The 24,401-nt window shown below is 44.8% G+C and overlaps 3 protein-coding genes across 3 annotated transcripts; all 3 read right to left on the bottom strand.

Moving 5' to 3' along the window:
• Window positions 1-3,208: 3,208 nt before the first annotated feature.
• Window positions 3,209-5,116, bottom strand: LOC121583366 (stanniocalcin). Its single transcript, XM_041899541.2, has 5 exons — window positions 4,851-5,116; window positions 4,374-4,516; window positions 4,184-4,291; window positions 3,771-3,874; window positions 3,209-3,560 (listed from the first exon to the last, which is right to left on the bottom strand). Exons 1-5 carry the CDS (start codon window positions 4,966-4,968, stop codon window positions 3,263-3,265), a joined length of 771 nt encoding a protein of 256 aa, XP_041755475.2. The 5' UTR covers window positions 4,969-5,116; the 3' UTR covers window positions 3,209-3,262.
• A 5,309-nt stretch (window positions 5,117-10,425) lies between these two features.
• LOC121583510 (cGMP-dependent protein kinase 1-like) lies at window positions 10,426-15,268 on the bottom strand. The gene is made up of 8 exons (XM_045225442.1): window positions 14,915-15,268; window positions 14,643-14,739; window positions 14,381-14,520; window positions 14,197-14,286; window positions 11,574-11,870; window positions 11,291-11,413; window positions 11,110-11,172; window positions 10,426-10,729 (listed from the first exon to the last, which is right to left on the bottom strand). The coding sequence occupies exons 1-8, from the start codon at window positions 14,980-14,982 to the stop codon at window positions 10,495-10,497; spliced, it is 1,113 nt and encodes a 370-aa protein (XP_045081377.1). The 5' UTR covers window positions 14,983-15,268; the 3' UTR covers window positions 10,426-10,494.
• A 3-nt stretch (window positions 15,269-15,271) lies between these two features.
• LOC121583367 (cGMP-dependent protein kinase 1-like) lies at window positions 15,272-23,765 on the bottom strand. The gene is made up of 10 exons (XM_041899542.1): window positions 23,570-23,765; window positions 23,306-23,328; window positions 21,665-21,759; window positions 21,391-21,457; window positions 21,125-21,224; window positions 19,958-20,071; window positions 18,527-18,632; window positions 18,279-18,342; window positions 17,729-17,806; window positions 15,272-15,600 (listed from the first exon to the last, which is right to left on the bottom strand). Exons 1-10 carry the CDS (start codon window positions 23,763-23,765, stop codon window positions 15,502-15,504), a joined length of 942 nt encoding a protein of 313 aa, XP_041755476.1. The 3' UTR covers window positions 15,272-15,501.
• Window positions 23,766-24,401: the final 636 nt, after the last annotated feature.

Genomic DNA, 24,401 nt, shown 5'->3' with positions numbered 1-24,401 from the left:
CTCATTATTATTACCGTTTCAGATCATAGAACTTCGCAACTCCCTCCCATTCTCTGTCTCTATTTTTATATACGCACTTTCCCTGAATGGGTTGAGCTTCCCTGAACTCTCCCTGAGTGACTGTGTAAATCTAGGCTTGTCTAAACGTGTTGAATGGTGTGTTTTCTCAAGGCGTCTTGTATTCCTGGAAATGAGGGCTGTTAGCACAGCCATCTGCCCTATTGCCCTGCTGATGACCACCATAACACGCACACACTGAGAGGGCAGTAAATGATCCCCCCTCCATAGCAAACACCCCTCTCCATTGACCGCTATCCTGGCTGTATTTGGGCTCTATTGGGGTTAACGGGGCGTGCGAGGCCATTACTGGGTGTGAGGAGACATAATGGGGCTGCAGTTTCCACCAGGGACAGATGGTTCAGAGGGGCATCAGAGTCACTGGCGTCCAGTGTGATGCTGTTATCAACACCTGTAGGAGCTAGCAGGGGATTAGTCTGGACAAGCACAGGGACATCAGCCACTTGTAAAACTGCTGAATATCTATTAAAAGTGTGGCTATCAACTGTATCAACATCTATTAGTGTTAGGGGCCTGTTTGTATTTGTGTGTGTGTATCGTGCATGTGTGAGAGAGACAGACAGACACAGAAAAAGAGAGTTACAGTTGTACTCAAGTCAGCAGCATGTATCCTACCTCATACCACTGGTTACCAGACCATTTTACACTGTGACCCATCTAAAGCCTTCCAGAATTCCCTGCTGTGACCCACCCAATAGCTACAACCGCCACAATAACGATCCAAAAGGAATGGATCTGCTGTGATCCGAAGCACCATTTTAGAAAAAAAAAATTCTGAGGCAGTTGAGACAGGTAAGTATTACCACATGTATTCCTGACATGTTGAGAGGAGAGAATAGTAAGAGAGAAAAGAGAGCGAGAGAGAAAGAAGAGAGGGAGAGAAAGAAGAGAGAGAGGGAGCAAAGAAGAGAGAGAGGGAGCAAAGAAGAGAGAGAGGGAGGAAAGAAGAGAGAGAGGGAGGAAAGAAGAGAGAGAGGGAGGAAAGAGAGCAAGAGAGAAAGAAGAGAGAGGGGGAGAAAAGAGAGAGAGAAAAATCATGTTTTCTATGTCATTACTGAACCCTTGGGGAGCCATTAGCAGTATAGATTATTCCCTCTGGTACACCTCTACTACTCCTCCCCCCTTCCCTTTCACACTGTTTGGGCCAACAACCTGATCACACACACTCATTAGCCATATTATTATAATGTCATCATAACTGATCAGACTGACTGATAAAGGATCCATTATCATTATCGCTCTGGCTAAGAGCGTCTGCTAAATGACGTTAATGTGCCCTTGAGCAAGGCACTTAACCCTAACTGCTCCTGTAAGTCGCTCTGGATAAGAGCGTCTGCTAAATGACTAAAATGTAAATGTAAATGTAAATGTAATCATTAGTGATATTTACATTTTACATTTAAGTCATTTAGCAGACGCTCTTATACAGAATGACTTACAGTTAGTGAGTGCATACATTATTTGTTTTATTTTTCATACTGGCCCCCCGTGGGAATCAAACCCACAACCCTTTAGTTGCAAATGCTATGCTCTACCAACTGAGCTACATCCCTGCCGTTTTTCAGTAGTATTATCTCAACAAAAACTGGAAGTTTTGAACCACTGCTGTATAATGGTTTCCTGGACACAGACTTGCTTGGGAAACCGGCCCTAAGTCCTTGAACAGATTATTTAGATTTTAGTCATTTAGCAGACGGTCTTATCCAGAGCAACTTACAGTTAGTGCATACATTTTTCTTTTCCATACTGGCCTCCCGTGGGAATCAAACCCACAACCCTGGCGTTGCAAGCACCATGCTCTACCAACTGAGCTACAGGAGGCCTGTGAGTATTTTAAAGCATAGAAACTGACTGTGAGAAAGTGTTGAGAAGACAGGAGGTTTTACAGGCCTGTGATTTAGACTGCTGGCTGTATGTACAGAAGTCTGGTAAAGTCATAGGCCTGGGGAGTTTGGCTGGGACTGGAGAGACATACCAGAACTAGTCTGGCTGTACCAATGACTGGGCTGTACCAAGGTAGCACCGCCCCTGACCAGGGATCAACCACAGAACTATACTGCCACCCATTGGATTTAAATGGGAACGACAGAGCAAACTTAGAAAATACTTTAACCTCACACTACACCAAAGCAAATTATTAAAGATCGCCAATGTTTCGAACTGTGATCGTTTAATCACTAGTGAGTCTCGACACAAATCACCTCAGACAAAATGATGAAGATCACAACATTTATTCATAGCAGAGAATGACACCAGGCCCCACGGTGTAGAGTACCGGACTAGCACACACATTCTCACACAGAATCTCAAAACATACATGATATAACCAAATCTGAGGACCACAGCATAGGATCACTCTATAATGTCTTTACACACTTTACACAGCTGAAGACAGAGGGGGACGCGGTGAGCCCCACGACCAGCATGGTGACGTCACACTGTCCCTCTGAGGAGGTGGTGACATCCTCGTAGAGCAACACATCAGCCAGTGACGTCACATCAGGATGTCAAACCCCACCCACTGCCGACAACTCAAACCAAGTTACAACTAGATACAACACCATAATAAACATTCTGTAAGAAAATAAATATCAATAATATTATTATAATAATATACTCATAGGTCTTTTTAAATAGGCTTGTCTTGTTAATCACTTGTCAAAACTGGGATGTTATGGCTGTAGTGCCACGTTGAAACCAGATAGAACTACAGTGATAGTTCGTTTTCTTAGATGGCATTTGAAATGTTTAAATTGTTAACAAATGTTCAGACTTTTCAACAGCTCTCATGTTTAGTTGAGTCTATTCTGAGCAGATATAATCCTCCACATTCATGCTCTAGGTAACAGGTTTCATCTCCCCCTCATCAAGTATCAACCCACATTGAAATACTTTCAACAACATTCACAGATAAACGCTTCCCAAAATCAAATACTACATTACAACAGCCCCAAACTTCCATGAATAATTTAGCCTTAATCATTTGAGGGTAAAGCTGTGTGTGTGTGCATGCGTGTGAAAATGTGTGTGTGTCAGTGTGCATACACATTTATGTGTGTGTGAGCAAAGCTATCATGAGTGTGTGTGTTTTGTGTTTAAGGTAGCTGTGGTGTGTGTGTGTATGTGTGTGTGTATACGTGAATGTGTGCTTAAGGTATAAGTGGTGTGTATGTGTGTGCCTCCTCTACTCCATCTCTCTCTCCAAAGCCTCCACAGAGCGTTTCCTAGCGAACAGGTGGGTGGGGTCTCTTCCTCTCATGCTGGGCTGGATCTTGAAGGAAGGAGGCGACCCCATTGGCCAGCGCCAGCCGGCGGGGGCAGAGTTAGAACCCTGGTTAGAACCCTGGGGGCAGTGTTTGTTCTGCAGCAGCTGGAAGAGAGTTTCCATGTCCGGCCCCAGCCTAGCAACAAGCCCTGCCCTGACCACAGCCACTGTATCCTCATCACAGGCTAGCAGGGACTGGAGCAGAGTGCTGTAGTACCTGGAACACACACAAACAAACACTGTGTTATGACATAGACACACACAGTACGAACAAATATAAAAATGTATGCACTCACTACTGTAAGTCGCTCTGGATAAGAGCATCTGCTAAATGACTAAAAATGTTTAAAAAACGTTAGACCCACACACAAACACACACATGTACATCCACGCACCCGCACACACACACACACACTGACTGGCTCACCTGTTGGGGAAGTGTGCAGGTACCTGCACCACCTCTCCGATGGCCTCAGGGTTGGAGCGAGCCACACCACAGATATCCAGTCTACTGTAACACTCCTCCTGGACCTAAACACACACACAATCATTTTAACCCTCAGAAACTAGCACTTCATGTTGCCACACAGTAGAGGACAGCAAGTGTCCAAGTGGTTAAGCGTGTTGGGCCAATAACTGAAAGGTTGCTGGTTTGAATCCCAGAGCAGACTAGGTGAAAAATCTGTCAATGCGCACTTGAGCAAGGCACTTAACCCTAATTGCTCTTGTAAGTTGCTCTGGATAAGAGCGTCTGCTAAATTACAAAAATGTAGAGGTTATTTTGGCACCGATATGAAGGCTGACATGTTGTGCATCTCTAATAAAGCTAGAGTGACTGACCTCAGAGATCATCCTCTGGAAGACTCCACAGCGCCTGATGGTCTGGAAGACTTTAGACGTGACGCCGTTGGCAATACACCTCAGACTCTCCTTTACAAACGTCTTACCCTGCACACACACACACAAACACTGGGTTAGAGATTTCAGTGGGTTGTCAAAAAAGTGTGTGTTTGTGTGTGTGTAGGCTTACCTGTGTGTTAAAGGTAGCTGCGGTGTGAAGGAACAGTTGACAGATATCGTGCATGCCATCCGTGTCACAGGTAGAATTCTCCAGGCAAGCAAACGTACCACATCCCACTGCTAGAGCACCGTTCAAACACCTAGCCACATCCGCTAGAGGGAGAGGGAGAGGGAGAGGGAGAGAGAGAGAGAGAGAGAGAGAGAGAGAGAGAGAGAGAGAGAGAGAGAGAGAGAGAGAGAGAGAGAGAGAGGTCAAACTTTAGCAATGGTCCAGTCCTCTTGACAGAGGCTGTAATGGGATAGACTAACATACATTAAGGAATTTGCCTATTTCTCTAGCCATGGTAATGCAACTATTTTAGAAGAAAGGAAACTTTCATAACTAACTCCTGTGCATGGACCTAATACATCCTGCAGACTTTTTGGGCTAAGAACTGCAGTTTGCATATTTTTTTCACAGTAGGCTAACCAGATGTAGGCTACTCACAGGGGCTGTTGGAGGAGAAGCGTGCACGGCGAGGAGAGGCTTCCTCCAGGTCGGTGTCGAAGGCGGCGGCAGTCCCCAGGACGAGGAAGACCGCGCACAGGCCGAACTTTGCGAGCATCTTGTCAGATTGTGATGTTCTTCGAGTTGCGACAGGTCGGCTTGATTTTTATCGGTGGAGAACAGTTGTGCTGTTGATATCTTGGTCGTTCCCTGACTGGTGTTAGTTACCGGACGTTTTTATAGCCATTTGTTACATAAATCACTGGACAACCCGCGGGTTTGTCCAATCAGCGCCCGGCATCTCCAGTGGGGGGTCAGCGGCGCGCGCTATATAATGTTTCCACTGAGCTTGCGCTTTGGAACTTCTTAACTTTCCGTGCGTGGGCTTATATTTATTCAGAACATTCATTGTGGAAGTTGAAACTATTTGTGATGATTTTATTCCCAAGTGCACAGTGTTGTAAAGTACTTGACACACACCGGTGCGCCTGGCACCTACTACCATACCCCGTTCAAAGGCACTTAAATCTTTGTCTTGTCCATTCACCTTCTGAATGGCACACATACACAATCCACAGTTGTGTAAATACTCAAGTCAAAATAAGTTAAAGTACTACTTAAGTATTTCTGGGGGGTATCTGTACTTTACTTTACTATTTATATTTTGGACAACTTGTACTTTTACTTCCCTACATTCCTAAAGAAAATAACGTACTTTTTACTCCATACATTTTTCCTGACACCCAGAAGTACTAGTTATATTTTGAATGCTTAGCAGGGCAGGAACATTTTCAAATTCACACACTTATCAAGAGAACATCCCTGGTCATCCATACTGCCTCTGATCTGGCAGACTCACTAAACACAAATGCTTCGCTTGTAAATTATGTCTGAGTGTTGGAGTGTGCCCCTGGCTATATGTAAATACAACAAGAAAATGGTGCCATCTGATTTGCTTAATATAAGGAATTTCAAATGATTTATACTTTTACTTTTGATACTTATGTATATTTTTGCAATTACATTTACTTTTGATACTTAAGTATATGTCAAATCCAATACTTTTAGACTTTTACTCAAGTAGTGTTTTACTGGGTGACTCACTTTTACATTGAGTCATTTTCTATTAAGTTATCTTTACTTTTACTCAAGTATGACAATTGAGTACTTTTCCCACCACTGCAAGTGCATAGAGCGAGGTTACAAGAGTCTGCTGGGGTGAGAGAGACAAATGCTAAAAAAAAAAATACTAGCCTACAATTAGTTTAATTTAGAACACTTCAGCTTTTTTTGTTGTTGCTTTATTTTATTAAAAAAATAGAACCCCATATCCTAGTTAAATTAGACCTAGGAAACGTAAATGTGTTGTTTTTAACAATTCCAGTCACGTTTCATTTGTAGCGGTTCAATCATGTAGAAAAGCAGATCAATCATTGTGAACAGCAGCACAATATACTATTATCACTACTAACTGGCAGAATGTGGAATGATTTAGCTGCACTCACTCCAAACCACAAGTACTTTTCACGAGAACATTCATATCTGTGTAAGCTTTTGATTATTGTAGTGATTTGGTACATTGTGTAGGCTTATTGTTCCTGAAAAGAGCCCTAAACTGTGAATATGGTTTAATGAATATTTGTGGTTATTATTGTCTCCCCCCTGTCCTCCATCTCTCCTTCTTTCAAATAAACAAACAGTGTTCAGTGGCGCCTGGGCTTTTGAGCTCCTCTCCTCCTCAGAACAATCTCTCTCTCTATCTCCCTCTCTCTCTGGACAAAGAGAGAATTATTGTCTGTTACCCACCAGTTTATCTGAGCTCTATGAGGAGATGTACTCTATCTGGCTAGGATAGCTTTGGCCTCTAATTTGCCTATTCTTAGAGCCAGGCTAGGTTTGGAGAGGTGGACACATGCCTTCTGAAAGTATTCACACCCATTTACTTTTTCCACGTGTTGTTGTGTTACAGCCTGAATTTAAAATGGAATAAATTGAGTTTTTTTTGTCACTGGCCCACACACAATATCCTATAATGTAGAAGTGGAATTATGTTTTTCTAAATTTTTACAAATTAATTACAAATGAAAAGCTGAAATGTTTTGAGTCAATATGTATTCAACCCCTTTGTTATGGCAAGCCTACATACGTTCAGGAGTAAATAAGTTAATAAGTAGCATGGACTCACTCTGTGTGCAATAACAGTGTTTAACGTGATTTTTGAATGACTACCTCATCTCTGCACACCACACATACAATTATCTGTAAGGTCCCTCAGTCGAACAGTAAATTTCAAACACACAGTGGTGGAAAAAGTACTCAATTGTCATACTTGAGTAAAAGTAAAAATACCTTAATAGAAAATGACTCAAGTAATAATAATAATAATAATAAGTAAAATGACTCAGTAAAATTTTACTTAAGTAAAAGTATAAAAGTATTTGGTTTGAAATATACTTAAGTATTAAAAGTAAATGGAATTGCTAAAATGTACTTAAGTATCAAAAGTAAAAGTATAAACCATTTCAAATTCCTTATTTTAAGCAAACCAGACGGCACCATTTTATTTTAAATTTTTTATTGACGGATCGCCAGGGGCACACTCCAACACTCAGACATAATTTACAAAGAGGCAGTAGGGACGAGTACTTTTGGGTGTCAGGACAAATGTATGGAGTAAAAAGTACATTATTTCCTTTAGGAATGTAGTGAAGTAAAAGTAAAAGTTGGCAAAAATATAAATAGTAAAGTAAAGTACAGATACCACAAAAAACTACTTAAGTAGTACTTGAAAGTATTTTTACTTAAGTACTTTACACTACTGCAAACACAGACTCAACCACAAAGACCAGGGAGGTTTTCCAATGCCTCGCAAAGAAGGGTACCTATCGGTAGATGGGTAAAAAAAAAAGCAGACATTGAAAAACCCTTTCAGCATGGTGAAGTTATTAATTACACTTTGGATGGTGTATCAATACAACCAGTCACTAAAAAGATAAGGAGAGAAAGGAAACCACTAAGGGATTTCACCAGGCCAATGGTGACTTTAAAACAGTTAGTTTAAACTGTAACTGTGATAGGAGAAAACTGAAGATGGATCAACAACATTGTCGTTTCTCCACAATACTAACCTAATTGAGTGAAAACAAGGAAGCCTGTACAAAATAAAAATATTCCAAAACATGCATCCTGTTTGCAACAAAGCACTAAAGTAATACTGCAAAAAATGTGGCAAAGCAATTAACTTTTTGTCCTGAATACAAAGTGTTATGTTTGGGGCAAATCCAATACAACACATTACTGAGTACCACTGTGAGGACAGACGCAGGGAGACTGGAAGCAAGTACAGGTTGTGAACATTTAATGAAAAAACGGACATATAACAAAACAAGAGCAGGAGCGGGAGCAGGCGTGACAACCACTCTCCATATTTTCAAGCATAGTGGTGGTTGAATCATGTTATGGGTATGCTTGTAATTGTTAAGGACTGGGGAGTTTTTCAGGATAAAAAATAAACTGAATGGAGCTAAGCACAAGTGAAATCCTAGAGGTAAACCTGGTTCAGTCTGCTTTCCACCAGACACTGGGAGATGAATTCACCTTTCAGCAGGACAATAACCTAAAACACAAGGCCAAATCTACACTGGAGTTGCTTACCAAGAAGACAGTGAATGTTCCTGAGAGGCAGAGTTACAGTTTTGACTTAAATCTACTTGAAAATCTATGGCAAGACCTGAAAATGGTTGTCTAGCAAATGTTGCACAATCCAGGTGTGGAAAGCTCCTAGAGACTTACCCAGAAATACTCACAGCTGTAATCGCTGCCAAAGGTGCTTCTACAAAGTATTGACTCAGGGGTGTGAATACTTATGTAAATTAGATATTTCTGTATTTAATTTTCAATACATTTTCAATTATTTCTAAAAACATGTTTTCACTTTGTCATTATGGGGTATTGTGTTTAGATGGGTGCAAAAAATAATCTATTTAATCAATTTTTTATTCAGTAACACAACAAAATATGGAATAAGTCAAGGGATACGAATACTTTCTGAAGGCACTGTGTGTGTGTGTGTGTTATCAGGGGGAAAGAGGTCATTGGTGAAGGTGGCAGGGTTTCCAAGATTACCTGTGTTACCATGGAGATGAAACTACTCCTGGTGACCCATTTACATTTACGTTTTAGTCATTTAGCAGACGCTCTTATCCAGAGCGACTTACAGTTAGTGAATACATTTTTTTTTTTTATACTGGCCCCCCCGTGGGAATCGAACCCACAACCCTGGCGTTGCAAACGCCATGCTCTATCAACTGAGCTACATCCCTGCCGGCCATTCCCTCCCCTACCCTGGACGACGCTGGGCCAATTGTGCGCCGCCCATGAGTCTCCTGGTCGCGGCCGGCTGCGACAGAGCCTGGATACGAGCCAGGATCTCTAGTGGCACAGTTAGCACTGCGATGCAGTGCCTTAGACCACTGCCCCACTCAGGAGGACCCGGGGCGACTTCTTTGGATCTGATAACATCTCACAGCTCACACACACCTCGTCACACACACACACACACACACACACCTCTTAAGCCTATAATGGGTTAAATTATCTGATAAGGACCGCAGTGCTGTGACGTCTGAGAACGGAAATGATCCTGTTTTACCTTTCATTAACTTTCCCCTCATTCACTCTCACACTCATTCTCACACGCTTCCTCTCATTCTTTCTCCCATTCTTCCTTTCACACGCACTGTCACCTCTCTCTCCTTCTGGGTGTTTCTGCATGATACTGTGTTCTGTTAATGTATTCAGACATTTGATACAGGGTTTTAGGTTTTTATTTTGCTTATATATTATGAACAAATGTTGTGGAACTGTACACTATTCCCCTACCCATTCAAAACAGATCAACACAAACAAATCTCTAAAATATACTTATTTTTTTGTAGAAAACTGTCATGAAGAGCATGTGAAAACAACAGCTGTCAGTGGTGGAAAAAGTACCCAATTGTCATACTTGAGTAAAAGTAAAGATACCTTAATAGAAAAGGACTCAAAGTAAAAGTGAGCCAGACGGCACTATTTTTTATTTATTTTTATTTTTACCGATAGCCAAGGACACAATCAGACATAATTTACAAACGAAGCGTGTGTGTTTAGTGAGTCCGCCAGATGAGAGGCAGTAGGGATGACCAGAGATGTTCTCTTGATAAGTGTGTGAATTTGACAATTTTCCTGTACAAAATGTAATGGGTACTTTTGGGTGTCACGGAAAATGTATAGGGTAAAAAGTACATTATTTTCTTTAGGAATGTAGTGAAGTAAAAGTACAAGTTGTCAATCATATAAATAGTAAAGTACAAATACCCCATAAAACTACTTAAGTACTTTACACCACTGTGGATTGTGTATGTGTGCCATTCAGAATGTGAACGGAAAGACAAAGATTTAAGTGCCTTTGAACGAGGTATGGTGGTAGGTGCCAGGCGCACCGGTTTGTGTCAAGAACTGCAATGCTGCTGGGTTTTTCATGCTCAACAGTTTCCCGTGTGTATCAAGAATGGTCCACCACCCAAAGGACATCTAGCCAACTTGACACAACTCAATATTAGGAAGGTGTTCCTAATGTTTGGTATACTCAATGTGTGGTGTTCAGTCAGAACTCCAGATCCCAGCCAGACTCATCGTCTGGGGGCGTGGCCTCGTTGTCATCAGGGAAACAGTCAAAGTTGCCAGTGTCCAGTGGACCCTTCACCTGGGAGAGAGGAGATAGTGCTGAGTGTGTGTGTCTGTGTGGTGTGTGTGTGTATGTGTGTGTACATACAGTAGGAGTGAAGGGAGGGGCCAGAGTTGCCTGTCGGAGTCCCTCCCAGTTAAAACCTTCAAACCACCTGGAGACAAACAGGAAACAGTCACCCAGCACCAACCAATCACACCTCTCCTTATAGTATCAAGACGACCTGGGCTGTGTCCGAAATGGCACCCAATTCCCTATAAACTGCACTACCTTTGACCAGAACACTATGAGGCCAATAGGGTACCATTTCAGGTGAAGGCCTGAAAAAAGACAACCTTGACAAAGTCAATTACTGACTCTTAGGCATAGAACTGAGGCGAAATCATATCCGTTGCTTCAGCTGCTCTAGTGAGAATCATGCCTGTATGGTAGCTAAAGAATAAAACTTTATATCAGAAAATATAGCTATTACTGTTCCATGCAGTTCTATTGGTAGGTAGGAACAGTAGTCACCATCACCATGGTAACTCTTACTTGTGTTTTTGGATGTCCTTCACCCTGTTCTTCTGGTTCCCCACCCTCTCAGATGGGTTGTCCCTGGGCAACACACACGCACGCACACACGCACAAACACACACACACACACAGTCACATATACACACTGCGCAAGCATCATTTGATGAGTTCTCTATGCTCTGAGTCGTGTGTGTGTAACCTGCAGAGGCGTTTGATGAGGTTGGCAGCACTCTTGGAGATCTTCTTGGGGAACTCCACCATGTCAATTCCTCTCAGGATGATGTTATAGGTCTTCATAGGATCAGAACCAGAGAACGGAGGACTGGTGAAAGAGACGGAGAGAGAGAGGCGGGGGATGCAAGAGAAAGGTCCTCTTAAAATTTTGACCAATAATAAGACTAATAAGACCTCATCTCTGACACACACACACACACGCGCTCACACGCACGCACACACACACACACACACACAGGTGGGTTTACCTGCCGCTGAGCAGTTCGTAGATGAGTATCCCCAGGGACCAGCAGTCAACGGAGACATCATGTCCCTTGCTCAGGATGATTTCTGGGGCCACATACTCTGGAGTCCCACAGAATGTCCACGTCTTTTGACCAAGATCCACCTTCTTAGCAAAGCCAAAATCCACCTGATACACACACACACACACACACACACACATGCACACGCACCCACACACACCCCCCCCCACACACACACTACATTGGGAGCATTTCCTGTTTCTGTGTGACTGCAGATTAAGATCATGTGACAGATCATGTGACACTTAGATTGCACACAGGTGGACTTTGTTTAACTAATTATGTGACTTCTGAAGGTAATTGGTTTTACCAGATCTTATTTAGGGGCTTCATAGCAAAGGGGGTAAATACATATGCACGCACCACTTTTCCATGATTTATTTTGTAGAATGTTTTGAAACAAGTTATTTTTTTCATTCCACTTCACCAATTTGGACTATTTTGTGTATGTCCATTACATGAAATCCAAATAAAAATCCATTTAAATTACAGGATGTAATGCAACAAAATAGGAAAAACGCCAAGGGGGATGAATACTTTTGCAAGGCACTGAAGGTGTTTGTTTTTGTCCAGGTGTGAAAGGGCAGTGTGGAGTGCAATAGAGATTGCGTCATCTGTGGATCTGTTGGGGCGGTATGCGAATTGGAGCGAATTGGAGTGGGATGATTTTTTTCATTCCACTTCACCAATTTGGACTATTTTGTGTATGTCCATTACATGAAATCCAAATAAAAATCCATTTAAGTTACAGGTTGTAATGCAACAAAATAGGAAAAACGCCAAGGGGGATGAATACTTTTGCAAGGCACTGAAGGTGTTTGTTTTTGTCCAGGTGCGAAAGGGCAGTGTGGTGTGCAATAGGGATTGCGTCATCTGTGGATCTGTTGGGGCGGTATGCGAATTGGAGCGAATTGGAGTGGGATGAGGGTGTTGATGTGAGCCATGACCAGCCTTTCAAAGCATTTCATGGCTACAGATGTGAGTGCTACAAGGCAGTGGTCATTTAGACAGGTTATCTTGCCATTATTGGGTACAGGGACTATGGTGGTTTGCTTGAAATATGTAGGTATTACAGAATGGGTCAGGGAGAGGTTGAAAATGTCAGTGAAGAAACTTGCCAGCTGGTCAGCGCATGCTCTGAGTATGCGTCCTCGTAATCCGTCTGGATGTTAACCTGTTTAAAGGTCTTACTCACATTGGCTATGGAGATCGTGATCATGCAGTCGTCCGGAGCAGCTGGTGCTCTCACATATGGTTCAGTGTTGCTTGCCTCGAAGTGAGCATAGAAGGCATTTAGCTCATCTGGTAGGCTAGCATCACTGGGCAGCTCTCGGCTGGGTTTCCCTTTGTAATCTGTGATAGTTTGCAAGCCCTGCCACATCCGACAAGCATCAGAGCCGGTGAAGTAGGATTCGATCTTAGTCCTGTATTGACGCTTTGTCTGTTAGATGGTTCGTCGGAGGGCATAGCAGGATTTCTAATAAGTGTCTGGATTAGTGTCCCGCTCCTTGAAAGCGGCAGCTCTAGCCTTTAGCTCAGTGCGGATGTTGCCTGTAATCCATGGCTTCTGGTTGGGATATGTACGTACGATTACTGTGGGGACGATGTTGTCAGTGCACTTATTAATGAAGCCGGTGACTGATGTGGCAATAAAATCATCGGCCACCAGGAGCGCCGCCTCTGGATGAGCATTTTCTTGTTTGCTACAGCTATGAAAAATACAGATAAAAACTATCTTGGTAAGTAGTATGGTCTACAGCTTATCATGAGGTATTCTAACTCAGGCGAGCATAACCTCGAGACTTCCTTAATATTAGAGATCGCGCACCAGCTGTTGTTGTCAAAGAGACACACACCACCTCCCCTGATCTTATCAGACTCTGCCGTTCTGTCCTGCCGATGCATAGAAAAACCAGCTAGATGTATATTATCCATGTCCTTGTTCAGCCATGACTTCGAGAAGCATAGTATATTACAGTTCTTAATGTCCTGTTGATAGGATTGTCTCGTACAGAGCTAGTCCAGTTTATTCTCCAGTGATTGCACATTCGGCAATAGAACAGAGGGTAGAGGCGATTAATTGATTTGCCACCGTAGTCTTATCAGGGTGCCTGCGCGCCAGCCTCTATAGCACCGTCTCCTCTTCCTTCGAGTGTCGGGATTGGGGCCTGGTCCATAAAAATCAATATGTCTTTCACAAATCGACTCAAATCGAGGTTAGTGATAGCTGTTCTGAAATCCAGTAGCTATTTTCAGTCATAGGAAATGGTTAACATTATGTACAAACAAGTTACAATCAGCGTAAAACCCCCCCACAAAATAGCACAATTGGTCAGGAGCCCGTAAAACGGTCGCTTTCCAATGCCGCTTTCCAATGTAGCGCCATTGTGGTTGAGGTTAAGGGTTGAACCCGAGATGTGGACATGAATCTAGGGTTAGGGTTGTGGTTGAGGGTTAAACTGGGATGTGGACATGACCCTAGGGTTAGGGTTAGGGGATAGCTGGTTAGGCAGTTTGTTTACAGTCAGGTTTTACTTGCAGTTGCTCTAGACGTACACACACCCACCTGTCTCTCAGTAGAGTCCACAGTTCTCCTCCCAGACAGGCCTCCAGTAGCATGTACAGATATTTAGAGTCCCTGAACGTCCGATACAACCTGGACAAGACACACAGCGTCACTGTGTTTGTGTGCGTGTGTGTAACTGATGGTGAAGGGGCTATGTGGTGTGTGTATCTGTGTTTGTGTGTACCTGATGGTGAAGGGGCTGTGTGCATCCATCATGATGCGTCTCTCTGAGAGGATGTGGTCCTGTTGGCTGGTGTCCAGAATGTGACGCTTCTTTAGAACCTTCAGAGCAAACGACCGACTGGTGTCACTATTTAACTGAACCTGAAGACACACACATTATACAAATGAAACACACACACACACACACACACACACACACAGGCATTACAGACACACACTCATGTAAGCATGCACACATTATATACACACACACTCACACTTACCAGCTCAACGCGACTGAAGCCTCCTAGTCCGAGGGTGCAGATGACATGGATATCAGTAAGAGACACACTGCAGAAAAACCCTGCCTCTGCCTCCAACCTGGATTGACAAGGGGTCAATCAATTGCACAATATCTTTTCACTGTAATTAGCGAGTCTGTATGGTTATATACATCACAAACTGAATTTACTAAACTCAGTTTGGTGAAACAAGAAAGAGTGAGAAAGAGAGTGAGAGTAGAAGATGAGAATTTTAGAGTTGTAGTGACACTTACTTGGCCTTGAGCTCATCACTCTCGTTCTGTCTGCTGTTGACATCATCCAGCCCTCCAATCAGATGCATGAATGACCTGGAACACAACCCCACATCAACCAATGAAGAACCATTCAATTACATGCACACACACACTCTCTCTCTCTCTCTCTCTCCATCTCTCTCCTGGGGTCTCTCACTCTCTGTCAACAACCAGACAGGTGACTCCTCCTACTGCTGTCACACTGGCCGTACGAACATCCTCCCTGGAGCGAGAGAAATATTGATTAATTCATTCATTATAAACATAAATATGAAGTAATCTTTATTACCTTCCTTTGCCTAATAGGACTCTACCTAATAGAACTCTGCCTAATAGAACTCTACCTAATAGAACTCTGCCTAATAGAACTCTGCCTAATAGAACTCTGCCTAATAGAACTCTGCCTAATAGAACTCTACTCTGATTCTTTGAGACTGTATGTTTGTTTATTGGTTTGTTTGGTTGGTTGGTTATGTTAAATACATTTATACATTGTATGTCAGGTTTGTGTTTGCATGTCCATTAAAGCTGCTTGTTGTTGTTTGGTGGTTAGCAGTGCTGTTGTCTCACCCTTTCAGCGCCTGCTCTCCAAACCAGTCCCCACTAGTGAGAGTGGTTAGAAACTCTGGATTCTCATTGGATGATTTCTGCTGTGTGACCTTTACCTGAGGGCAGGCAGGCAGGAGAAACGACACAAAGAAGGGGGAGAGGAGAGGGGAAGAGGAGGTAGAGGAGAGGGGAAGAGGAGGTAGAGGAGAGGGGAAGAGGAGGGAGAGGAGAGGGGAAGAGGAGGGAGAGGAGAGGGGAAGAGGAGGGAGAGGAGAGGGGAAGAGGAGGTAGAGGAGAGGGGAAGAGGAGGTAGCGGAGAGGGGAAGAGGAGGTAGAGGAGAGGGGAAGAGGAGGGAGAGGAGAGGGGAAGAGGAGGGAGAGGAGAGGGGAAGAGGAGGGAGAGGAGAGGGGAAGAGGAGGGAGAGGAGAGGGGAAGAGGAGGTAGAGGAGAGGGGAAGAGGAGGGAGAGGAGAGGGGAAGAGGAGGGAGAGGAGAGGGGAAGTGGAGGGAGAGGAGAGGGGAAGAGGAGGGAGAGGAGAGGGGAAGAGGAGGTAGAGGAGAGGGGAAGAGGAGGGAGAGGAGAGGGGAAGAGGAGGGAGAGGAGAGGGGAAGTGGAGGGAGAGGAGAGGGGAAGAGGAGGGAGAGGAGAGGGGAAGAGGAGGTAGAGGAGAGGGGAAGAGGAGGGAGAGGAGAGGGGAAGAGGAGGGAGAGGAGAGGGGAAGAGGAGGGAGAGGAGAGGGGAAGAGGAGGGAGAGGAGAGGGGAAGAGGAGGTAGAGGAGAGGGGAAGAGGAGGGAGAGGAGAGGGGGAAGAGGAGGGAGAGGAGAGGGGGAAGTGGAGGGAGAGGAGAGGGGAAGAGGAGGGAGAGGAGAGGGGAAGAGGAGGTAGAGGAGAGGGGAAGAGGAGGGAGAGGAGAGGGGAAGAGGAGGGAGAGGAGAGGGGAAGAGGAGGGAGAGGAGAGGGGAAGAGGAGGGAGAGGAGAGGGGAAGAGGAGGGAGAGGAGAGGGGAAGAGGAGGGAGAGGAGAGGGGAAGAGGAGGTAGAGGAGAGGGGAAGAGGAGGGAGAGGAGAGGGGAAGAGGAGGGAGAGGAGAGGGGAAGAGGAGAGGAGAGGAGAGGGGAAGAGGAGGTAGAGGAGAGGGGAAGAGGAGGTAGAGGGAGGGGGAAGAGGAGGGAGAGGAGAGGGGAAGAGGAGGGAGAGGAGAGGGGAAGAGGAGGGAGAGGAGAGGGGAAGAGGAGGGAGAGGAGAGGGGAAGAGGAGGGAGAGGAGAGGGGAAGAGGAGGGAGAGGAGAGGGGAAGAGGAGGAGAGGAGAGGGGAAGAGGAGGGAGAGGAGAGGGGAAGAGGAGGGAGAGGAGAGGGGAAGAGGAGGGAGAGGAGAGGGGAAGAGGAGGGAGAGGAGAGGGGAAGAGGAGGGAGAGGAGAGGGGAAGAGGAGGGAGAGGAGAGGGGAAGAGGAGGGAGAGGAGAGGGGAAGAGGAGGGAGAGGAGAGGGGAAGAGGAGGGAGAGGAGAGGGGAAGAGGAGGGAGAGGAGAGGGGAAGAGGAGGGAGAGGAGAGGGGAAGAGGAGGGAGAGGAGAGGGGAAGAGGAGGGAGAGGAGAGGGGAAGAGGAGGAGAGGAGAGGGGAAGAGGAGGGAGAGGAGAGGGGAAGAGGAGGGAGAGGAGAGGGGAAGAGGAGGGAGAGGAGAGGGGAAGAGGAGGGAGAGGAGAGGGGAAGAGGAGGTAGAGGAGAGGGGAAGAGGAGGGAGAGGAGAGGGGAAGAGGAGGTAGAGGAGAGGGGAAGAGGAGGGAGAGGAGAGGGAAGAGGAGGGAGAGGAGAGGGGAAGAGGAGGGAGAGGAGAGGGGAAGAGGAGGGAGAGGGAGGGGGAAGAGGAGGTAGAGGAGAGGGGAAGAGGAGGTAGAGGAGAGGGGAAGAGGAGGGAGAGGAGAGGGGAAGAGGAGGGAGAGGAGAGGGGAAGTGGAGGGAGAGGAGAGGGGAAGAGGAGGGAGAGGAGAGGGGAAGAGGAGGTAGAGGAGAGGGGAAGAGGAGGGAGAGGAGAGGGGAAGAGGAGGGGTGAGAAGAGGGGAAGAGGAGGGGTGAGAAGAGGGGAAGAGGTAGGAAGTTATTGGGAGGAAGTCTGTGAATTTAAATGATGATTATTTGTGGTATGTTTTCAATGCATTACTGCATATGTCCACACGGCGGCAGTATGATTGTGATTATATACACTTCAGATCTGCTCTTCCTCCTCCTCCTCCTCATCATCACCTGTCCTTCGCTGATGATGAAGAAGGTGTCTCCTGTGGCACCCTGCCTGATGCTGTAATCACCTTCACTGTAGTGAGTCTGAGAAAGAGAGAGATAGAGGAGAGAGTGAGAGTGAGAGTGAGAGTGAGAGTGAGAGTGAGAGTGAGAGTGAGAGTGAGAGTGAGAGAGAGGAGCAGGAAATGACAAAGGAGAGGGAGAACTGCAGAGGACAGCAGAGGAGAAGAGAGAATGGTGGAGAGAGAGACAAAGGGAGAGGGTGAGAGACAGAGGGAGGGAGAGAATGGAGGAGAACAGCAGAGGAGAAGAGGGGGGGTATTAAAGTTATTAAACGTGTGTCTCTCAGACAGAAGCACTTTACCACAGCAAGGAGTGTCTGTAAAAGCTGGAAGGCATGTGACTTGTGTCTATGGCAGTATGCAGTTAACATGCATGTGCGCGCACACACACAAACTCTTGAAACAAAGAAACTGCATCTAATCCACACTGACTGTCACCACCATCTGCTCTCTCCATCTGACCATGCCAGTGTGTGTGTGCGTGCACTCCTCACCTCCTCCAGAACATCAGCCACCTTACTAAGAATGTCCTCAGGCAACGACTGAAAGGAGGGAACACTGACAGAGAGAAAGCGAGAGAGAACATCATTGTTGCCTAAATCAATTGTGTGAATAATAATTTTGACAGAAGCTAGCAAACATTCTGTGTTTTGTGTCTATTCAACTAGGCTCATAGAAGTCTGCAAAGCTGCATAAGGTATGTTTGAAGCAGAAGCTAACTGTGTGTGTGTGTGTCTGTCACCTGCGGATGAACTCCATATACTGGAAGTGTTTGATGAGTCCATTGCTCATCATGATGGTCTGAAAACCCTGTCTGTCTATCACCCACAGCTTAATGTCAGTCAAAGCTGGAGAGATGGAGAAAGAAAGAGATGAGAGAGGGGGAGAGAAAGATAAAGATATATGAGAAAGGGGAGAGGGGAGCCAGTAGAAGAGAGTCTCTCTCTCTCTCTCTCTCTCTCTCTCTCTCTCTCTCTCTCTCTCTCTCTCTCTCTCTCTCTCTCTCTCTCTCTCTCTCTCTCTCTCTCTCTCTCTCTCTCTCTCTCTCTCTCTCTCTCTCTCTCTCTCTCTCTCTCTCTCTCTCTCTCTCTCTCTCTCGCTCTCTCGCTCTCTCGCTCTCGCTCTCTCGCTCTCTCTCGCTCTCTCTCGCTCTCTCTCTCTCTCTGATAAACAGAACATAATCACAGTGAAATAATGATCAGATGATATTCAGACTGTATCTATAATCAATAACTTTACAAATATATTCCAACAGTCACATCCACACTCAATTATGCAACAACACAAACTCACAAGTATTTATGCACACTTTATGCAGAAACATACAAACGTACACACACACACACAGTTTTGCCTCTGGCTTCTGGCACTGATAATGCGTAGGTGTTTTCATTGTTTCTCTCTATAATAAGAGGGTAAGTCTATACACATGCCAAAATATTTGTGTTTTTGTGAGGATACAGCAGAGTTCTCCCTTACCCCCTTCCTCTCACATCTTCCCCCCACCCCACCCCACCCCTCCCCTCCCCTGCCCTAACCTCTCCCCACCCCACCCCTCACCTCACCTGCCCTGTCCTAACCTCCCCCCGACCACCCACACAACACATGGTCACTACCTGTCAATCAACTCTGAATAGGTGATGGAAAGAGATAGAGACAAGGTTGAGGAAGAATGAAAGGGGGACATTTTAAATGGAATGCTGTTGACATAGGCTAAAGACGATAGAGGAGCGTAAAGGACGTGGGAGAGATGCTAAAGAAGAAGGACTGAAAGAGCAGGACTTCATCTTTTCCATCCTATTCACCTCTTTCTATCTCTCTCTCTGCATACCAATAGTTGCCTGACCCCGAATAACATTGTACAGCAAACATTTCACCATTCAGAGAATAAAGTGCAGAAAAGTATAGAGATGTCTGTGTGTGTGTGTGTGCGTGCCTGTGTGCCTGTATGTGTGTGTGTCTTAGCAGTGTAGATCTGACACAACACCTCACCCCAATCACTCAGCCGCAACACACACACATTAGTCTGACACCAAATCTCACCTCAATCCATCAGAATAAACGTTAGTGGCAGAAAGGAGGATGAAGAGATTTCAAAAAAGACTATACAAAATCTGATTTCAATCAAAGGGCTGTGTGTGAGTTCTACCTACAATAGCAGCATGTGTGTTACCTGTAACAGTAGCGGTCCTGGTACAGTTGTAGAGGACGGCCAGTTCTCCAAAGACCTTCCCAGGATCCATGGTGCACAGCTTCTGTCCCCCTTTAGTAACCTCCACCTTCCCCTCTACACACACACACACACACACACACACACAATTAGATCATACACTCCATTCACTTTGATAAATATCCACAAATGGATAGGAGAGTGTGGGTGTATTACCATGAAAGAGATGGTTGTATTCATCATATGTGTTAATGAAACAGATCATAGGTAATATTAATGCATGCCTTAAAGTGTGAATGAGTGGGGAGTTGGGGAGTTCCGTTCAGTTCAGGAAGGTTTTATGATGTAATTGTTTTTGTGTGTATACATTTGTGCATGTGAATGAGAAACAAAGAGAGGAAAATAATCTGTAATAAAAAGAGAAAGGAGAGATTAACAGATATTTTTTAAGAGGATAGAAGTCAAGGTGTCAGGAATAGATGACTCACAACGCCTGAGAGAGCAAGGTGTGTGTGTGTCTGTGTGTCTTTGTGTGTGATTGACCTGTCTGCCCCTGCTACAGTGAGCTCACTATACTGACCTTATATACAGTATTATCTCGCTCCATCTCCCCTAGACTATTATACCTTCTCACCTCTTTACTTCCTCTCTCACCGTCTCTCCCTCCTCTCTCTCAACCTCACTCCCTCCCTCCCACAATCTCTCTATCCCTCTCTCTTAAAGGCCCAGTGCAGTCAAAACAATAGATTTTCCTGTGTTTATATATTTTTTTTCACACTATGAGGTTTGAATAATACTGTGTTTTGGTGGGACAGAGTTTTGGTCTTCCATGGTGACATCTCCATGCTGTAAACTAGTTAATAGACCAATAGGAAAGAGAGTTCCAAACAGACAATAGTCAGTTTTCCCCTCCCCACTCAGGCCACTCCCAGACAGTCCTAATAAGATTATTTGCTAAGAAGCTATTTTTGTTTATTTTTGACCATTTTAATGGAAAACAATCACAGTAAGGTACTTAATTGTTACCCAGAAATTATTTGATATTGAGATCAAAACAGCTGCATTGGACATTTAACTTATTTTCCCACCTCATCTCTCATCATTAATCTCTCCCCACCTCCTCCCCATCCCCATCCACATCCCCATCCCCATCCCCTTAATGTCTCTCACCCTCCAGTACATAGACCAGAGATCCGTCGTCTCCCTCCTGTAGGACACAGCAGCCCTGGGCCAGACGGGTGGGATGCATACAGTCCACTATGGTCTGAATCTACAGAGAGAGAGGGGGCAGAGAGAGACAGAGAAAGAAAGAGAGACGGGGAGACAGAGAGAGAGAGAGAGAGAGAGAGGAGAGAAGTAAATACATTGATATCTATCAACAGACAGTGAGAGTAATACTACAGCAGTATTACAGTAATACTATATAGTAATGGTACCTGTCCCTGCTCCAGGTGTTTCATGAAGTCATTCTCCAGCAGAGCCCTCTGGATCAGCTCTCTAGACCTGTACACAGAGAAAGTGTTTGTGTGTGTTTGAGAGAGAGAGAGAGAGAGAGAGAGAGAGAGAGAGAGAGAGAGAGAGAGAGAGAGAGAGAGAGAGAGAGAGAGAGAGAGAGAGAGAGAGAGAGAGAGAGAGAGAGAGAGAGAGAAAGAGAGAGAGAGAGCGCATGTATGTGTGTTTGCATGTGTGTGCATGTGTTTGTGTACTTACACCTCGCTCTTGCTGTAGTTGGTGAGTGTGACGTATGTGAGTTGGGCGGGGTCCAGGGCAGTGGGTTCTGCTGATATTGCCTGTCTCTTAGTCCGCTGTGGCTCATCAGGCACTGGTGGGGATAGCCCGGGTGCTGACGGACACATATTTGGGTTAGGCTTTAGCTCTTTGTTGCATTGGTAGTGCACAGTAATTGTTATATAGTATACAGTGCATTCTGAAAATATTCAGACCCCTTCCCTTTTTCCACATTTTGTTACATTACATTCTTATTCTAAAATGGATTTTAAAAACAAAAAATCCTCATTCATCTACACACAATACCCCATAATGACAAAGTGATAACAGGTTTTTATAAATGTTTGCAAATGTATTAAAAACCAAAAACAGAAATACCTTATTTACGTAAGTATTCAGACCCTTTGCTATGAGACTCGAAATTGAGCTCAGGTGCATCCTGTTTCCATTGATCCTCCTTGAGATGTTTCTACAACTTGATTTGAGTGCACCTGTGGTAAATTCTATTGATTGGACATGATTTGGAAAGGCACACACCTGTCTATATAAGGTCCCACAGTTGACAGTGCATGTCAGAGCAAAAATCAAGCAATGAGGTCAAAGGAATTGTCCGTAGAGCTCCGAGACAGGATTGTGTCGAGGCACAGATCTGGGAAAGGGTACCAAAATATTTCTGCAGCATTGAAGGTCCCCAAGAACACAGTGGCCTCCATCATTCTTAAATGGAAGAAGTTTGGAACCACCAGACTCTTCCTAGAGCTGGCCGCCTGGCCAAACTGAGCAATCGGGGGAGAAGGGCCTTGGTCAGGGAGGTAATAATAATAATAATAAGTGACCAAGAACACGATGTTAACTCTGACAGAGCTACAGAGTTCCTCTGTGGAGATGGGAGAACATTCCAGAATGACAACCATCTCTGCAGAACTCCACCAATCTGGCCTTTATGGTAGAGTGGCCAGACGGAAGCCACTCCTCAGTAAAATGCACATGACAGCCCGCTTGGAGTTTGCCAAAAGGCACCTAAAGACTCCTCAGACCATGAGAAACAAGATTCTCTGGTCTGATGAAACCAAAATTGAACTCTTTGGCCTGAATGCCAAGTGTCACGTCTGGAGGAAACCTGGCACCATCCCTATGGTGAAGCATGGTGGTGGCAGCATCATGCTGTGGGGATGTTTTTCAGCGGCAGGGACTGGGAGACTAGTCAGAATCTGGGTTTCTGTATAGCACTTTGTGACATCTGCTGATTTAAAAAGGGCTTTATAAATACATTTGATTGATTTAATTTGATTGAAAGATAAACGGAGCAAAGTACAGAGAGTTCCTTGATGAAAACCTGCTCCAGAGCGCTCAGGACCTCAGACTGGGGCGAAGGTCCACCTTCCAACAGGACAACAACCCTAAGCACACAGCCAAGACAACGCAGGAGTGGCTTCGGGACAAGTCTTTGAATATCCTTGAGTGGCCCAGGCAGAGCCAGGACTTGAACCCGATCGAACATCTCTGGAGAGACCTGAAAATAGCTGTGCAGCAACGCTCCCCAACCAACCTGACAGAGCTTGAGAGGATCTGCAGAGAAGAATGGGAGAAACTACCCTAATACAGGTGTGCCAAGCTTGTAGCTTCATACCCAAGAAGACTCGAGGCTGTAATCGCTGCCAATGGTGCTTCAACAAAGTACTGAGTAAAGGGTCTGAATAAATCTGCACAAAAATCCTAAAAACCTGTTTTGCTTTGTTTTGTGTGTAGATTGGTGAGGGGGTAGAAAAAAAACAATTTAATCCATGTTAGAATAAGGCTGTAAAGTAACAAAATGTGGAAAAAGTCAAGGGGTCTGAATACTTTCTGATCGCACTTCATGACTAGCTTGGTACGGTTACCTCCTACCTGTGTTCTCAGTGCTCCAAGTGGTCCCTGGGTGTTGTGGAGGGTTGCGGTGTCGGTCCAATTCTGTCTGCAGCTGTCTGATGAGGTCATCTTTAGAGTCCAGCTCCAACTCCAGCTCATCTATCAGAGCGTCTCTCTGACTGAGCTCCTCGATCTTAAGCTGCAGCACAAACTGCAGGTCCCTCAGTGTACCCATAGCCTTGATATGCACACATTGCATGCACACACACACGGGAATGAGGAATAAATAGTTTATTAGGTGAGTTTTGGGGACAGTTCCACCACATGCAAAATCCTTGATTATTCACTGGTTAATCCCATAAACATAAATACATTGAAATATAATAATGATATGCACATACAGGTTACAATCAAATTGAAATATGTAAACACACGTAAACCACTTGCTGATACTTTGGGAACGTCAAGTTTATGCAATTAGAAAAATACATTTGAAGGAGTACAATTTTTTGTCCTACCTCTGTCCAAGCGCTGAGGTCTAGGTGTGAGCGAACAAGAAGCGCGTGCCGGCTCCTCCTGTTTACGATCCATTCACAGTGCCGATCTCTAATCTCGTCATGTGTCAATTGATTTATAACTGATGTGAAAAGCGAACAGGATAGGATAATCAAACAGAGACTGCGACGAATGTGAATTAAAACGGTAATTTTAAAGGTGTGGAAACTTCAGATGATGGAGAGAGAAATCAGACACATTCTCCCCATCTGCCGGTTGCGCTCTAGTGAAGATTTATAACCGAACACTCAACGGATAATTTCTACAATAGCCAATAGTGCGGTGCACGTATGCATAAAAGTTTGGATCTTTTTTC

Source organism: Coregonus clupeaformis, chromosome 15, assembly GCF_020615455.1.
Source record: "Coregonus clupeaformis isolate EN_2021a chromosome 15, ASM2061545v1, whole genome shotgun sequence".
NCBI lineage: Eukaryota > Metazoa > Chordata > Actinopteri > Salmoniformes > Salmonidae > Coregonus > Coregonus clupeaformis.
Note: the sequence above shows the minus strand (reverse complement) of the source record. Positions and strands in the feature narration are given on the sequence as shown.

Coding starts and splice junctions, on each gene's coding strand:
- LOC121583510 (XM_045225442.1), bottom strand. CDS start 14,982: ATGCATCTGATTGGAGGGCTGGATGATGTCAACAGCAGACAGAACGAG. Junction 14,287..14,380: donor CACAGCCCCTTCACCATCAG/GTACACACAAAC, acceptor TGTCTTGTCCAG/GTTGTATCGGACGTTCAGGG. Junction 10,730..11,109: donor AAGGACATCCAAAAACACAA/GTAAGAGTTACC, acceptor GTTTGTCTCCAG/GTGGTTTGAAGGTTTTAACT.
- LOC121583366 (XM_041899541.2), bottom strand. CDS start 4,968: ATGCTCGCAAAGTTCGGCCTGTGCGCGGTCTTCCTCGTCCTGGGGACT. Junction 4,292..4,373: donor CAGCTACCTTTAACACACAG/GTAAGCCTACAC, acceptor GTGTGTGTGCAG/GGTAAGACGTTTGTAAAGGA. Junction 3,561..3,770: donor CCTGCACACTTCCCCAACAG/GTGAGCCAGTCA, acceptor TGTGTGTTCCAG/GTACTACAGCACTCTGCTCC.
- LOC121583367 (XM_041899542.1), bottom strand. CDS start 23,765: ATGGGTACACTGAGGGACCTGCAGTTTGTGCTGCAGCTTAAGATCGAG. Junction 23,329..23,569: donor TTGGAGCACTGAGAACACAG/GTAGGAGGTAAC, acceptor CAGCGATTACAG/CCTCGAGTCTTCTTGGGTAT. Junction 18,343..18,526: donor TATATGGAGTTCATCCGCAG/GTGACAGACACA, acceptor TCTCTCTGTCAG/TGTTCCCTCCTTTCAGTCGT.